The sequence below is a fragment of the Nematolebias whitei genome, chromosome 1 (genome assembly GCF_014905685.2).
Source record: "Nematolebias whitei isolate Nwh7 chromosome 1, NemWhi1, whole genome shotgun sequence".
NCBI classification, from domain to species: Eukaryota; Metazoa; Chordata; class Actinopteri; order Cyprinodontiformes; family Rivulidae; genus Nematolebias; species Nematolebias whitei.
In genome coordinates, this window is record NC_056498.1 from 33,937,527 (window position 1) to 33,955,678 (window position 18,152).

An 18,152-nucleotide genomic window follows, 5' to 3' on the forward strand; every position below is an offset into this window, starting at 1 on the left:
GAGCAAACATTAAATACTGTAACTAAGAAACTGTACTAAATTTTGGAAAACTAAAGTAATTTTGAATTTGTTGGCAGCAGCACATCTCAAAACCGTTAAGGCGGAGAGCCTGAAAAGGCCGTACAAGTAAAAGTTTTAAATAAGAATCAGTTGGAGGAGCATTTTGCAACTAATTAGGTCAACTAGCAACAGTTTAGTAAGAAGAGTGGTTATAAAAGAGCATTTTAGAGAAGTTGAATCTCTTAGAAGTAAAGAAGGGCAGAGGTTCACTAGTCTGCAAAATCGGTTTTAAAAGGTGCAGCGTCTTTAAAGAGTAATGTTCCTCAATAGAAATTTGGGACGACTTTAAATATCCGATCATGTACCGTTTATAATTTGATTTAAAAAAAACCTTCAAGAATCTGGAGGGATCTCCGAGCTCAAAGGACGAGACGGAAAGTAATATCGGACGGCGCCGCCGAATTAAAACGGGTCCGATTCTGTTCGTAGGCTCACAAGTTATTGTCCGTAAACACAGTTCACCGTGTCGTCCACAAATGCTGGCTAAAGCTCTATCGTGCAAAGAATAAGCCGTATGTGATCACCGTCCAGAAACGCTGCGGGGTCAAAGATCATTTAAAATGAACGAAAGCAACATATTAATACTGTTCTGTCAGATGAACCAAAACCTGCAAATCTTATTGGAAACCATAGACACCACATCCTTCACACTAAAGAGCTGGAACAGATGAGCTGTTCTCAGCATGGAGTCCAAAAGTCAGCCTTTCTGATGGTATAGGGGTGCATTACTGCTTAAGGCAGCTTACATGTATATATATACATCTTCAGTGCAGAAAAGTACAGATTTTAGAGCAAATGCTCCAAACCAGACGATGCATTTTCCAGGGAAGGTTTTCTAATTTCTTATTTAAAAAAAATAATAATTGTGTTTACTATAAACTGGTCTGTGACCAGAATCCGACTGTTTCCAGCTTTACTCGCTAGCCTCAAGACTAACCTGTTCAATGTTCGAAAAATTTATTTTTAATCATTTTTATCCATCAGTGAGCTTTACAAAAATTAAAAAATTAGAATTGACCCATAAAACTACGACTAGAAAAATTTATTTTTAGGGGATTTAACTGGGAGAGAAAAAAAAAAATCAAAACATTTAAAAAATTCACTCTATAAACTCAAAATTAATTTAACTTAATAAGAAATAATGTCGTCTTTTTATGCTTAGAAACAACTTCAGTATTATGTAAAAAGTTCAACTTGACAGACTAACTCCAAAATGTATCTGTAGATGTAATTTATCCATTTCCTACAAATACTTGTAAGAACGTCGTTTTATCTCTGAACAAACAGCATGTTGCAACAAGTACCGTATTTTTCGGACTATAAGGCGCACTTAAGATCCTTTAATTTGCTTAAAAATCAACAGTAAGCCTTAAAATCTGGTGCGCCTTATGTATTCATTCTGGTTGTGCTTACTGACCTCGAACCGATTTTCTGTGGTTGTGAACGAGTTGAATAAAATTTGACTGATCCGTTTTGTTTCGTGCGCCTTATAGTCCGAAAAATACGGTAGACTAATCTGCAAGTTTTCTTATAACTGATAACCAATATGATTCAGAAAGTCTGACACATTTAACAAAGGCAGCAGGAGCACTAAAATCATAAATTACATCATTTGAAACAAGTTAAAATGAAAGAAACTACATTTTTGTGCTGTAAGTGCTGCAGTTGATCCAACAGATATTGTGGCTACATTTATGTGCCGCCTTTTGCTGAGCCTGATGCAAAAAATATCTTTTATATATTTAACAGCGGGGAGGCTTAAATTTATAATGAACATCCCATTTTGATCAAGTGGAGTGTTAAATTCAGATTCTACAGCAGGAAGAACGATGAACTGTACCACCCGGACGTTACTGCACGAGCTCGCTATGCTAATAATTACCGTTTTCTGTGTCCACACCTTAAACAAAAACAGCCGTTTAGAGATAAACCTTCATGGAGGAAAACAAGAAAACATTCACGGATCATTAAATAATAACCACACACCATCAAAAAGACAAATAGAACAATCTAACTGTGATAAATAAGTAATTTTTTACAAAATCAAACAAAAAGGCACCAACTTCGTACAATAAAAAGCAAACCTTTCTTCGTCCTGTAGATGATTAATAGCAGTAATAAGAAGGAACCTGAGGGGGGTATGATCACCGCTTCCAGGTGGACTTCCATCCTAACGAGGTCATTAAGTGGGTTCTATCAGCGCAGCCGTCACAGTGACTAAGTTTTCGTCTGCTTTTGTCCAGGTTACGATCAAACTAAAACTTGAGCATCCGCAGACAAACCGAAGCTACAGCCGAGCTCTCGGCACCGGAGGAGGACGGTGAATGGATTCCTACGTGTGTCTGTGTGTGTTTAATTATAGCAGCGTCTCCCGTCTGTGCACAATGTTTCGCCTTACGAGGCTACACGTGGCTGCGGAGGTGCGGGCCGGCCTGGAGAGGCTGTCTGCTCCGAAACGGGATGAACCACAGAAGTTTCCAGCGAGTGCCGCACACTTCGGCCAGAGCCCACTGCCACGACCTTTTCGCTCCGTATCTGACGAGAAAAGATCCGGAGAGCAGGTAAGCAAGGACGACGTACTGGGGAAGACTTGGGAAAACATTTTGGGAAACAACAACAAAAAAAAATGTAATTAAAACAAATTGACGCTTTGGAAGGTCTCACGGAGTAAAAATAAATAAATCAGCTGTGCAGTTATTTTTGTTTGTACTTTTATTTTTTATATTTTGTATTTTTTGGTGCCGTCAATAAACACATCCGTTCCTGACTAAGCCTAAAAATTATTATTTTCTTTGCAAGAATTGTTTTGAATTCTCCTGAACTTTACTACCCTCTGGTGTTCCTTAGGGGAAAACCGACCACATAGAAATCCCATTATAAATGCATTTTATTGATCCCATATGACAGTGGCTCTCAAACTGGAGTCCCCGGACCCCCGGGGGTCCATGAGCTGGTGCTTGGAAGTCCACTAAATAAGTAAATAAATAAATAAAAAATTACATTTAAAAAAATGTATACATATAAATTATTTTTTTTTACAAGCTGGTGGATGTTTAACAACCCGTTAAAATGCACCAAAATGCAGGAAATCACATCTACTTCATTAAAATTTTTCTGGGGGAGGACCCCCATACCACCCCGACTACTTACGTTCCAGCATCAATCAGTTTACAAATTAAGCCCTGTTACTTGGTACGACTGCTGCCGTTATGATTCTGCTCAGTTTTCTGTAATAATTTGAAGAAGTGTTGATACATTTATGTTCATTATGTGAATAGGTAAAGTTTTTTTTAAAGTGATTTTTGATTCTGTTAAGTTTCTCTAAACTGTAATTTTGGGAAGTTGTAATTAAAAGTTGTTAATTAAGTGTTGAATGAAAAATACCCCATGTTTTAAAAGAATAAAAATTGTATTAACACTATTAAACAACAGGTCTTAAGTATTTATGTTACACAAATATTTCCATTGCATTAAAGAGACAAATTGAAGGAAATTATTTAATAAACATGAGGGTTATGAGGGGGTCCCTGAAACTTTTTCTCCCCTGTAAGGGGTCCCTGAACCCAAAAGGTTTGAGAACCTCTTCTTAGAGGAAAACCAACCACATAGAAATCCACTATAAATGCATTTTATTGATCCCATGAGACCTTCCAAGGGTTAAAGTAGGATTCAGTTGCCACGTTCTGAGCAGTTAATATCTTACCTGTCGTGGATACTATTTGAACGACCTCGGGTTGGAAATACGAGGTTTGTGTAACGTTAAACTGACTGCAGTATGAAAGTTTAAAAAACAAGAGAACGTTTGAAACTAGTTATTTTAATTTGACAGCAATTCACGTTGGGTTAACGAGCCTTTAGCTCGTTAAGGCTCGTTAAACCAGCCAGAACTAAACTCTTTGTCCAAGTTCAGGTCGTTCAATAAGCTTTCTTCAACAGGTAAGATAATAACTGTTCATATTTTTTAAAAAGACCCGTTTCAACTGTTTTACTCGCCGACTTTAAAATGAGGTAAAACAAGCGTTACTTTTAGGAAATAGAAATGCGATTGTTCAGAAAGTGAAATCTTTATATTAAACTTTTTTTTAGGAAAAAAGTGCTTTTAAGAGATATGGGCAGTATTATTTAAGTATTCAAAGTTCAATAAAAACAGGCAAATTTGAATTATTACTGTGACCATCATGACTTAAATAAATAAATAAACAAAAACACCAGAACCTGGTAGTGACATGCCCGGCTGTCTTCTAATGATGCCCCAAATAATAAAAGAAAAATCACTTTGGACTATTTTACATTCCGTTTCTATCATCGTAACTTATTTTGAAAGGGTTTTAAAGTAGAAACTGGTTCGGGGTGAGATCAGAGCCTTACTGCCAGAGTGGACCCATCCCAGTCCACGGTGACCTGTTGGACCAGTGAAATGAAGAAATACAAAGACTTCCAGCTAGCAGGATGAGCCGACGAGTAAACTTTTGATTTTAAGCAAAAAGATGGCCGCGCTCAGAGCAGTAGCAGCTTCACAGGCTCCCGGTACCATCCCAGTTTTTAGAAGTTTTGATATTGACTCTGTGCCTGACTCTGCGCGATTTATGCGTGTGAACTATAGCCGAACCGAACTGATGAGAATAGGAGCGGATTTGCCACGAAATATAGCAGAAATCAGCAACAAACTCAAAGCTACGCTCTGCAGAATGCAGATCTTAAAGTCATCTACCTGGAAGCTGCAGCAGAGGCGTTCCAGCGGGCAGAAGAGGAAGCGCTGCTCCCGGCTTAAGAGGAGAGGATGCCGGGCGGGGGTTATGGTGAGGCTACGAGCTAACGCTAAAGCCGGTAAACTCCCCATGCCGTCTCTCTTTCTGTCGAATGTCCGCTCGTTGGACAACAAGGTGGATTTACTTCGTCTGAGAGCGGGCGACTCAGAAGAGATGAAGAAGTGTGCAGTGCTTTGCCTCACGGAAACGTGGATTACAAGTGAAACGCCGGACTCAGTCTTCCAGCTGGATGACAGACTTTTTTTTCGAGCGGACCGCTGCAGCGAGCTAACGGGGAAATCACGGGGGGGCGGAGTGTGCATTTACGTGAGTAAAAGTTGGTCCACGAACTGTACTGTTGTAAATAGCTCATGCTCGAAGGCTTTGGAGCAAATAACAGTGAAATGTCGGCCACATTATCTACCCCGCGAGTTCACAGTGACTTTTATCACAGTTGTTTACATTCCTCCGGACGCTAATGCTAATGAATCACTACAGGAGCTTCATGATATCATCAGCTCGCTGCAGAACAAACACCCCGAGGCTCTTTATGTGGTAGCCGGAGACTTTAACCACGTGAATCTAAAGGACTGTCTCCCAAGCTTTTATCAGCATGTGACGATTCCGACACGTGGAGACCGCACGCTGGACCGTGTTTACACGAACGTAAAAGATGCATACATAGCCGAACCCCGCCCCCACCTAGGACTGTCAGACCACATCTCAATCTTCCTGGCTCCTGCTTACATGCCCCCGCTGAGACGCTCCAGACCGGTTCAAAAGAAAGTTAAATGTTGGATCCAGGACAGTGGCCCCATACTGAGAGATTGTTTTGATCGAACAGACTGGCAGGTTTTCAGAGAAGCTGCTGAAAATGGAGGTTCGCTTGATCTTGACCAATACACATCCTCAGTACTGGGTTACATTAGTACATGTACTGACACAGTCTCCACTATCAGAAATGTTAAAAGCTACCCAAACAGAAAACCTTGGCTGAATGCAGAGGTGCGTACCCTGCTGGAAGCCAGGAACACTGCCTTCAGGTCTGGAAACTCAGAGGAGCTGAGTAGGACAAGAAAAGAGCTGGTTGCTGGTATTAAGAGGGCCAAGGCCACATATGCAAAGAGGATCGAGGGTCAATTCATCTCACAAGACCCTCGGAGCATGTGGAGGGGCATTAAGTGCATAACAGATTATAAAGGAAGGAGCGAACAATGTCCCAAAGACCCATCTCTGCCTGATGCCCTCAACAAGTTCTATGCACGCTTTGAAGACCCGAACAGACCACCCAGCACCAGACTCACCTCGCCACCGGATGAAGAGCATCTCAGCGTGACCTCAGCAGAAGTAAGGAGTACCTTCAGGAGGATTAATCCGCACAAAGCAACTGGCCCAGACAACATCCCCGGAAAAGTGTTGAAGGAATGTGCTGATCAGCTCTGTGAGGTGCTGGCAGACATCTTTAACACCTCACTTACCCTGGAGACAGTTCCCACCTGCCTGAAGACTGCCACCATCATCCCAGTCCCAAAAAGCTCTACAGTGACTGGTCTGAATGACTATCGGCCAGTGGCCCTCACCCCGATAGTCGCTAAATGCTTCGAAAAACTGGTCATGACTCACATCAAAACAACCATCAACATCAACGAGGACCCTCATCAGTATGCATACCGTGAGAACCGATCAACAGAGGATGCAATCTCCTCTGTGGTCCACACTGCGCTCAACCACCTGGAGCAGAAAAACTCTTACGTCCGTATGCTCTTTGTGGACTTCACATCCGCCTTCAACACCATGATCCCCCAAACCCTGGTGGACAAACTATCCACACTAGGACTAAGCCCCTCCATCTGCAACTGGGTACTAGACTTTTTAACAAACAGACCACAGTTAGTGAGGATCCACAACCTCTCCTCCTCCACCATAACCCTCAGCACTGGCTCTCCTCAGGGATGTGTGTTGAGCCCCCTCCTGTTTACTCTGCTCACATATGATTGTGCAGCTACCCATCCAGGCTGTCACATTGTAAAGTTTGCAGATGATACAGCGGTGGTGGGATGCATCACAAACAATGATGAGTCCAGCTACAGGCAAGAGGTGGAACACCTGGAGAGCTGGTGCAGAGAGAATAACCTTCACATCAATGTGAAGAAGACAAAGGAGATGATTGTGGACTTCAGAAGGAACAAAAACACCTACACCCCCCTGAACATAAGAGGATCTGCGGTGGAAGTGGTCTCCAGCTACAAGTACTTGGGTGTACACATGAATGACAGCCTCAGCTGGAGCAACAACACCACCAGCCTGATCAAGAAAGCTCATCAGAGACTCTACTTCCTCAGACGGCTGAGACGAGCTGGTCTGGGAAGCTCAGTCCTCACCTCCTTCTACAGGTGTGCAGTGGAGAGCATCCTGTGCTCGAGCATCAATGTGTGGCATGGAGGCTGCACAGCTGCAGAAAGGAAAGCTTTGCAGAGAGTGGTGAAGGCTGCACAGAAATCTGTTGGAATCAGTCTCCCCACCATCACAGACATCTACACCTCCAGATGCAGGAAGAGGGCCACCTGCATCATGAAGGACCCCACCCACCCAGCACACACACTTTTTGCCCTACTCCCCTCAGGAAGGAGGTTAAGGAGCATTAAGTGTAGAACCACTAGACTGAGGAACAGCTTCTACCCTGAGGCTGTTAGACTCATGAATCTCTAACTAGAATAATCACTGTGAAAAACCATATCATGTTGCTGCTGATCTGTTTCATGTTGCTGCTGATCCGTTTTAATGTTGATGTGTTCATGCGTGCACATCTGCTCACAGACTCATGTTCATGTTTGTGCTGATGTTCAATGTTTTATGTTATGAGTGCTTAGTGTATATTTAGTTGATGTTTTTCTTAGTTCATATCTTAGATGTTATTACTGTTTTTCTTATACATTTTATTGTTGGATGTAACTGGGACCCTGTGTACATAATTTCGCTCCACCACATGTACCACATGAGGTGCGAATGACAATAAAGAAACTCTGACTCTGACTCTGACTCTGAAAAACAAGAAGCAGGCAACGACCTAAATTATAGCTTGTTAAAACGCTTTCTCTGCTTTAAGACAGTTTGTTGTTCTGACACTTGTGATAAATAATTCTAATCTGAAGAGCTTCTGGTTTAAACATCCATCCATAATATATAATCTATGTTGTGGTGTCTTCAAATAATCTCAGAATGCTAGAAACCCTAGTCGTACGTGAATTTTACTTATTTCCATTAAGACTTCTCAAAGTCTACATTGGGTTTTTACTTTCAGTTTTTTTAATTTATTTAAATTATAATCTCATATCTAAGAACAGTTTTGTTGGTAATGAATCCGTTATAATAAATTTGAATAATAAAAAAACTATCAAGCACAGCGATAAGCTGATGGGCCTATTAATGCTGAATCAATAAACGTTGATCAAAATCATCAGGTTTTATTAAATAAAATAATGAAGAATTAGAAAACGGTGAAAGACACAAACTCACGTTTCATTAGAAAACTCCGACATTTTCTCAATGGTGGTCTGATCCTGGAACAGAGACACGAACAAGTTATCATTTTGCTAAAATAAAAGCCGCCATGATGATTGTCAGGATTTCATAAAAATAATTAAAATAAAAATAGTCTGTGAGAGTAACGTTTGAACTGAACCTGAATGAAAGCTTCATGTTATCGTTTTAGAATTGGAAATTAAAAATAGCTGAAAAATGACCTGAAGAGTGAAAACAAAAGCCAAACATTACTTTTTCAAACCTACATTAATAAAACACAACAAAGAGAACTCGAAATGTTGAAACTAAAACATTTTACAGCTCGTTTTTTAATATTTGTTCTGGTTCAACTTTTTTAGCTTCTTTGTGCAAATTTAAACTGTTTTTCAGCTTCTTTCAGCTGTTTTGTGCTCCTTTCAGGATCTTTCTTCTAACTTCTTTCTGCTAATTTCAGCTTTTTATGCTCCTTTTAGCTTATTTATGCAAGTTTCATTTTTTATCCTATTTTAGCTACTATTTAGCTGTTTATATGCTAATTTTAGCGGTTTCAGCAAACTCAACATTTTTTGCGCTCATTTAAACTTTTTTCAGCCTAATTCAGCAAAAAATGTGCTCTCTCCACTTCCATTAGGCAATAAGCTTGTTTCTGCTTTTTCAGCTACATTTCAGCTGGATTTTTTTGTGTGTGCTAATTTCAGCTTTTTTCCGATCAATTCCACTTTTTTTGAGCTCATTTCTGCTTCTATCAGCCTAATTGGGCAAACATGTTCTGATTTCGTCTGCTAATTTGAACTTGTTCTACCTTTTAGCAATTTTTTTTTTAGCTAATTTCAGCTGTGTTCAGATAAATTCAAGATTTTCATGGAAATTTCTACTAATTTCAGCCAAATTAACTTCTTTCTGCTAATTTCAGATTATGTTCCTTTCAACTTATTTCTGCTAGTTTCAGCTTTTTCTTCTATTTCAACTGCTATTTAGCTGTTTTATGCTAATTTGAGCTTTTTCAGCTAATTCCACATTTTCTGAGCTCATTTTAGCTGTTTAAACTTCCTTCTGGTAGCTTCAGCTTCTTTCTGCCTTTCAGATACTTTTCAGCAATTTATTTAGCTAATTTCAGCCTTTTTTTTAGCTATTTTCCTAATTTTCTGTTAATTTCTGCTGATTTACACCTATTTCAGCAAATATGTGCTCTTTTTGCTTTCTTCTGCTAATTTATTTAGGCTTGTTCTTCCATTTTAGCTACATTTCAGCAAGTTCTTCTGCAATAAGCATTCACACTGCATTTACACATAAAATGCAGTTTCTCTAGTTTAAATTTTGTTTAGGAAACAAGTTTTGGAAAGTGACAGAAACAAAAAAAATAGTTTGTACAACGGTGTGCTTTAAGAACTTTATTGTGTCGTGTCCACAAAGCTTTAAAAACAAAGATTATGTCTGATCTGTTAGCACTCAGGATCTGTGCAGATGACTCTCAGCTACTGCCACACCAAATTTTAGCTCAATATCGATCAGACTGAATGAGCAAACACCGTTTGTTTTCTAACGCTGATTTGTTGTGGTGGCCATCTTGAATTAGGTTGTCTCCAAAAGAAAGTCAATTCTAGAAGTACATCGGAGTGTTTCATTCAAATCTGTCCACTAGTTCATGACATATTTTGCTAACACACATATTTAGACAAGTAACTTATCACCCATGCCACCATGGTATGTAGTTACTTCCAGGACTAGAAGCACAATTTCTGTCAGCTGCACAATCAAGCACACATCTTTAAGTGGACATGTTTTGGAGTCTTTTTCCATTAAAATCACATAACCAATACTGAATATTTCAGTTTTTATACACCGTAATTTCCAGACTATAAGCCACTACTTTTTTCACATGCATTGAACACTGCGGCTTTGGACAGGCTAACGAGCTTCATACCATAAACACAGTAAATTTAGTGGGCGTGGCTTATATTCAGGCGCGCTCAATATTCTGGAAATTACGGTACTCTGTAAGTTAATGTTTTGTCAAAAAACAAAGAGTGTACTTTGGCCTTTTACTTGGTCCTTCCCTGAATGAGAAACAAGTAAAATATGAGTGAAATAAAAAACTGTAACAAGTGATATTTAACAGCTCTTAAAGCTTGGAAAGCTGTGCAGTAGCAACATTTGGACGACTGAACCCCAGGACAGTAGAAGTCGTCTACTTTCTGTACTCACTGTGAGGATGCCCGTCAGCTGCGTGTGAAACAAGCCGGTCATTCCAGCGAACATGACTAGACCCATGAGCGCCGAGACCCGCAGCAGAGCCAGCTCGTGACGAGTCGTGAACTTTTCCTGGGAGGCAGAAGCAGAACCTGTTGACGGTCTGACTGGTTTTTTCCGTGGAGTTGTACGTGATGATGGAGAACGCAGACGCGTTACCTGATCTAGTCTGGTCAGCGGCTGGAAATAATAGTACTGACAGAAGTCCAGCGCCAGAGTGAATAAACTGAGGATCTGAGCGTAGAGACACAGCTGCAGGAAGAGCCAGTGGTTGTCTTCTCCCACACAGTTATTAATCCTGCAAGAAAGAGAGAGATTAGGAACAGGAATATGAGGACGTTGATAACAGGATAAACAGGTTTCTGTGCGTTTGTTAAAACTATTGAAACCCAGTGAACTTTTACACATTTTGTCACGTTACAAACTCCCGAAGTGTTTCACTGGAATGTTATGCAACGGACCAACACAAAGTTGTTTTAAATCTAATCTACTAGTAAAATCTGAAAGATTACGACTACATTATTTTCCAACTATGACACCCCCACACAGCAGCAGCGGGTCCACCGACCAGCGCTCCTTGCTGTGGCGTCAAGCGATATTTGTATGTGGTCAGTTTGTAAAATGCAGGTCCAGGATTTAAAATACTTCCGAGTATTGTCCAGGAAAACAGAGTGTGGTAAAGAGCGACAAGACAAGGAAGTAGTCTGTAGATTGACACGGTGTTGTGCAGAAAACAACCACTCTTTAAAAATCAAGAAGACAAAGGATCTTGGATTTTAGGCAGGAAAAGGAGTTCCGCTCTGTGTCCGCATCGCTGAATTCTTCTGTGAAAAGGCCCAATGACAGTAGGCCTGTCACGATAACAAATTTTACTGGGCGACTAATTGTCTCGGAAATTATTGCGATACACGATAAGATTGTTTGAAATTTGACAATAATTAGTAATTATTGTCAAATTTAAGAAGAAATGTTGAATTTGTTTTGTGTGTAGTACCTTTTTTTGACCACTGGATGGCAGTATAAGACTGAACCGAAGGATGGATAGTGAGGGAGTGAGCAGCGTGTCTCTTTAAGAAAAATGGGAGGGAGGCCCCTTGACGTGACATGGACTGTCTCTCCTTCCTTTATTCGATTCTCAAAATGGTGAACACTTTGTGTGGTTTGAGCTCTTTAGCGTAGCATTTTTCAAACAAAGCTTTTAATAAAAAAATAAAAAAATCAGTAAACAAGTTCTCAGCGCCTTTTTGCAGAGAAAAAAACTTTTTACACAAAGACAGGTTTCAACCATGAATTCTGGAGCTTCAACAGATGGTTTATTCCCCCCCCCCCCCCCCCCCCAGGTCAGCCTGTTAGCTTAGCTCGTAGCTTAGCTTCTCAGCTTAGCTGCTTTTAATGATTCAAAAACGTGATTTTGGACGGTTAAAATGGATTTTAAAGAGAAAAGAGGAAGGGAGGGGTCAGTGAAGAACACTGGAATTGAGCCTTTTATCATCCAGTGTCTTCAGTAGAAAGAGAGAGATGAAGAAACGATAAAGCCGATAAATGAAAATGAGGTCGATAATTTTCATTTATCAGCGATTAATTGATTTATTGTTTATTGCGACAGGCCTAGATGAGAGTAGAAATCCTTACCACGGACAGTGGTGGTCCATCCTCCGGACACAGTGGCCACATCGACTGCAGTGGTGGGACCTTTTAGGCCTCATTAAGTTGCACTTATTGCACAACTCCCAGTGTTCTTTCTCTGTGATAAAACACAAAAACAAAGTTTCAGAAGAGCCCACAGCTCTGTAATAAAATCAATACGCTGTAGTTTATTCTGGTTTAAGTCTTTAATTTTGAGAATTATTTCTGAAAGTTTCATCAAACTTTTCCTTAGAGTTATTTTTCTGTTTCCTACCAGAGTGAGGTATGTGGGGGTCCACAGGAAGACGACCAGGATCTGCTGTGGAAGCTCTGATCAGGGCCACGATGCAGAAGGCTGAAGCTATGTAATACCCTAAGAACACACACACAGAGTGTTTAAATCAGTGGTTCCTAACCGTGATCCTTGAGGAACACCATCCTGCATGTTTCAGTTATTTCTCCGCTTCAACACGCCTGATTCAGTGATTTAATTACTTCCTCGAGTTCTGCAGGTTAATCACCAATTCATTCAAATCAGTGTCAAAGCAGGGAAACAAGTAAAACATGCAGGATGGTGTTCCTCAAGGACCAGGGTTGGGAACCACTGGTTTAAAATGAAGTATTTTGGGGATTTGCCATGAGAAGCCTGGATGAGTGAAGGTACACCAGATTGTGACAAACAGCAGTGACACTCACAGACCACCAAGGCCCAGGAGATGTGCCCTTCATTGTAGTGTGGGAGCAGAACCAGTTTGGGAACGAACAAGGTGTTGTAGAGCCAGATCCCAAAGACGACGCTGATGCAGAGCCAGCCCATCGGGTCCACCACGAAGTGGAGTCGAAGCTTCATGACTGCTTCTCCAGATGGCTCCTCGCTGTGAGACGAATCAAATCCAAACCCAAGTCTTTAATAATCTTCTAACTTTTCTGACCAAAACTATTTAAAATATACCAAGTTACTCATTTAGATAAAGATCCTAAAGTTAAAGCAACTGAGCATCTTTTCCCAATTCAAAAGGATTCTTTAGGTCCAACTAGTCTGGGCTTTTTGAAAGATGCCAGCTTCAAACTGGTTAGAGTGGTTTCACTAGTCCGACCGCCCACTATGAGCTTTGTTTGGGTCATTATCACCTGCGAGTTGATACCTACAATGTGAAAGATGTTCCAGTTGTGTGATTTGAGGTGCAAATGATTAAGAAACCACCTAGGCGGAAGAGTCCAGCGTGCCTTGTGACGTTTGAGGCCACCTTTACCATTTAACATTTATTTGTGCTTTTTTTTTCCAGGAAGCTTCTTTCAGTTCTTTTTAAGCTCTCTCAGGACTCTCTCTGGCCATTCATAAATCACAGACTAAATGTGAGCTTTCAGAAATGAAGTGGGCCAAAAGAGGCATGGAGCAGAACTCAGCTGGGTTGACGTTGAACGTGATGTGTGACAGACTCCGATTAACTCAGTTCAGCGATCCTCTGAGGTTATTTTTTTAATCCAACTATAAAGTTGCTGTGCATCATCATCTTCTCTCAGTAATAAATCTGTTATTTATTCTCACGGCCAGGCGGTTGCACACTATTATCATCAGCTCACCATATTATTGATCTGCGGCACCACAGCTTACTTTTTAACACATTTGATGTTTCGCCTCTGTTACTACTAGGACTGTTGCAATAAACAATAAATCAATTAATCGCATGATAAATGAAAATTGTCAATCTTGTTTTCATTTATCGGCTTTATCGTTTCTTTGCGTCTCTCTCTTTCTACTGAAGACACTGGATGACAAAAGGCTCAACTCCGGTGCTCTTCACTGACCCCTCTCTTTCTCTTTAAAATCCGTTTTAACTAGGGATGCACGATATTATCGGCATGGTATCGGTTGATATTGGCGTTAAAGTTCAATATCGACATCTGCCATTCCATTAAAATAACTCGCCGATATAAAAGGCGCTGTTTTTGCCTGCAGTGGCAGCGCAACGCGATGACATCATGTGCGCCAAACTGATCTCACAGTGGAGAGTTGGTGAGGATGTCAGATTCTGAAGATTTACGGACTGCGTTGAGCCTCGCTACATCGATCCCAGTCTGAGATATTTTTCCGACGTAACGTTACCCAAAGCCATCATTTCTGATGTCACTGAGAAGCTAATAGCCGATAGCACAACTTGAGTGAGTTTTACCACAGACATTTGGATGTCATGTTAGTCCCGTTAGCATGATTAGTCTTACGGCACAATGGCTAGACAAAAACTTTGATCTTAAAAAGGCTGTCCTTCATGCACAGGAGTGCAGAGGATCCCACACTGCAGCTATAGGAACCTGGAACAAACCGCCACAAGTGAGACAGCATCGCAGGTGACTAATGCTAATAAATAACATTTAACACAAGTCAAAATGCTATGCATATCATAAGGCTGTTACTGAATATATGTCACCAGCTCTTACAGCCGTTGCACAATTTTTGTAGCAAATACGCCTAAATAAGAGGAATATGTTCTGACAAAGGAACGTATATAAAATATCGGTATCGGCATCGGCCGAATAAGTTTTCACATATCGGCCAAAAATCCAATATCGTGCATCCCTAGTTTTAACTGTCCAAAGTCACGTTTTTGGATTATTAAAAACAGCTACACTAAAAAGCTACGCTACGAGCTAAGCTAATTAGCCGACTTCAGGAAAAAACCTCCGTCTTTTCAAAGTTCCAAAATTCACAGTTGAATCAATCAACCTTTATTTATACAGGTAAATCAAACCCGTGTCTTTGTGTAAAAAGTTGTTTTTCTCTGCAAAAAGGCGCTGAGAACTTGTTTACTGATTTTTTTTTTTACTAAAAGCTTTGTGTGACAAATGCTATGATAAAGAGCTCAAACCACACAGAGCGTCCGCCATTTTGAGAATCGAATAAAGGAAGGAGAGACGGCCCATGTCACGTCAAGGGGCCTCCCTCCCATTTTTCCTTAAAGAGACACGCTGCTTGCGCCCTAACTATCCATCCTTCGGTTCAAACCGTTTTATACTGCCATCCGGTGGTCGAAAAAAAATGTACTACACGCAAAACAAATGAACCAACATTTCTTCTTAAAGTTGACAATAATTACTAATTATTGTCAAAATTTCAAACAATCTTATTGTGTATCGCAATAATTTCTGAGACAATTAATCGCCCAGCAAAATTTGTTATCGTAACAGGCCTAGTTACTACTACTGTTACATACTCTATTACATACTCTAGGCACAGAGGCACAAAAGGGGTGTGCTGGCTTCGAAGTCACACTGAGGCAGCCAGAAGGTGTCGAAGTCCTGGACTGAGGTGTGTTGTGAGACAGCCTAAAGAGTCAAGGTTACTCGCTTTACTGTTCATGTTTGTATTTGGAATTATTTCTATCATTAACGTGTATTTTTCTTTGTCTTTTCCCCCCAGTAAACACCTGGACCAGCCATTTTGTGTCTGTCTTCCTTGTCCTCTTTAAAGCCAGCCAGTCAAGGCGTATGCCGGTCGAAGCAGAGTTTTCTTTTCTACTGTTGCCTTGTGCTTATCAAGGTGGGAGACTGTGACGAAATGAAGATAACACAATCTGCTACCTTACCTTAGATACATAATGTTACTAATTGAATTTTTATGTATGAATTTGTTCAGTGCCCTGAGATCCCTTCTGTTGTGACTTGGCGCTATATAAATAAACTGAACTGAATTACTACTGTCCATCATGAGCTCAGTTCTGCTGGAGGTTTCTTCCTGTTTAGAAGTTTTTCCTTTCCACTGTTACCAGTGTACTGTGCTGTATGAAGTGGAGACGACGCAATCTGCTGGCTTCTTTAGATAGATAACTTTTGCTAAATGACATTTTATAACTGTATGTGGATGTTTTTGTCGAGTGTCTTGATGTTTGTTGTTAATTGGTGCTGTATCGTGAAATAAACTTAATTGAATTGAATAAAAGAACAGTACAGGCCCACTGCAATGAAGCAGGTGCATCATGTAAACAAGCTCAGCCTTCCCTGCTTTTAAAGTGACAAAAAAAAACGTTTAAATAACGCGGCATTTAGCTGCTATTTCCAGTTTAAACCTGTTTGAGCAGCTTGTAAAACGTCTGTACAGTAAAGCCTCATCATTCATACTGATGACACTGACAGCCCTGATGGGCTTGGCTCCATGTTAGCTAGCACCTGCGGCTAACGCCACTGTAAAACGAGCTACATGCTAACAGCTAAACGCCCCGAGCGCTGGTAGCGATATTAAAACCTACAACGAAGACATACTCACTTTTCCCAACGGTGTCCTAGTGAGACCACATCAACGTCGCCTGTACTTCCTCTTCCGAGCCTGCGTGGTTGGACGAAGCGGACCAGCCAGTTTTTTAACTTACCTGTAATTAAACACCATTTCCGGTCGATCTGTATTTCAAAATAAAACAACTAAATGAAAAAGTTTCTGCTTAATTTAGGGATTTTTTTTTTTTTAATTATTATATATATTAAAACAATATTCGTAATAAAATTAGAAACTAGAACTATAAAAGGCATTAAAATAAGTAGTTTATAAAATATATTTATGGTAGATGAGCATAGCCACACTGGAAATTACACTAATTTAAAAAAAAGAAAATGGGCTTTATAATAGACTAAAGTCTATTATGGCTTTTTTGTCTTTTATTTTAACACTAACATTCATAATTTCTGTCTGAATTCTCATTGTTTTAGCTCAGAATTATTTAACTAAGTTGCTCAGAGCCAACAGCTCAGATTAGGCCATTACATGAATTTAATTTACAAGTTAAAATCTAGTTTTATTTTAAATGACCTCATTACCAGATGGACTGAGATGCATAACCCTGTCATAGATCTATATAAAAGGATCACCTTTCTATCAGAAAAAGTTGTCATTTCAAATATAAAAAAGTTATTTTACATTGAAATATATATATATATATATATATATATTTTTTTTTTTTTTGCTTTTCTTTTAAAAACCCATTGATGGCCTGGACTGAAGTTACCAGGGGGGCAGATTTCATTTCTCGAGGACTCATTTACAAGAGAGACCTGATTTCAACAAAGAAAGATGACAACAATGGACAACAGCAACAACAATAAACAGTTATAAAAAGTCATACTGCAGTTTTTTTTTTTTTACAAATAGGATGGCTAAAAGAAAGAGAGGTAACAAAAAAACAGCTAGATTCTAAGGCGAATGTAGAAAACTAAAAACAGGAACATGTCTGCATTGGTCCCTGCCAGGAGTCCAACAGATTCTTAAAGACACTTAGAGAGGTCAAGGTCGAGAGCTTCAGATCTTTTTGTAAGATATTCCAGGAAACAGGAGCGGAGTAGGAGAAGGCCCTTTTGCCTAGTTCAGTCCTCATTGAGGGAACACTGCAGGTAATAATGTCCTGAGAGCGCACACTGTAACTGCACATGTAGGAGGAGATGTATGAAGGCATGAAGAGCCACCAGTTGAATAACCTTGTTTCTGGTGATTGGACTGTTAGGTTTGATGCACTGAGAAACCACAAGAGTTAGAGTAAATTATTTGAAGCAAAATATTTTGTGGTAGCAGTATTTATTATAGCCTTGTACGGACCAAATAAGACCAGGTACTTGCCAAGAATGTTCTGGATATGTAGCTACCTGGGACTTACCGGCAGATCAAAGCCATAGGACCAGTCTAGATTAAAAATATCTTAACAGTATATACTCTGTGATTATTAGATACTTGCATGATACTGTACTTACTTGGTATATATTTGAAATAAACCAGATTCATACCTGGTACTTATTGGATGAATACACTGTGTTTCAGGATACGTAACTGAAGATACATTTAGTTCTTATGTGGTAGCCCGGTATTTACCTAGTACTTACTAGTTAGGTATTCCGTAAATACAAGGTATAAAGCTGGTACATGCCAGATAAGAATCAGGTATGTGTTTTAATAGTAATGCATCACTG

The 18,152-nt window shown here is 40.0% G+C and overlaps 1 protein-coding gene across 1 annotated transcript; it reads right to left on the minus strand.

The window, feature by feature from the left end:
- Positions 1-2,163: 2,163 nt before the first annotated feature.
- On the minus strand, positions 2,164-16,553 carry zdhhc21 (zinc finger DHHC-type palmitoyltransferase 21). The gene is made up of 8 exons (XM_037683911.1): positions 16,468-16,553; positions 12,903-13,081; positions 12,481-12,579; positions 12,213-12,324; positions 10,740-10,878; positions 10,536-10,652; positions 8,325-8,368; positions 2,164-2,595 (listed from the first exon to the last, which is right to left on the minus strand). The coding sequence occupies exons 2-8, from the start codon at positions 13,054-13,056 to the stop codon at positions 2,463-2,465; spliced, it is 798 nt and encodes a 265-aa protein (XP_037539839.1). The 5' UTR covers positions 13,057-13,081; positions 16,468-16,553; the 3' UTR covers positions 2,164-2,462.
- Positions 16,554-18,152: the final 1,599 nt, after the last annotated feature.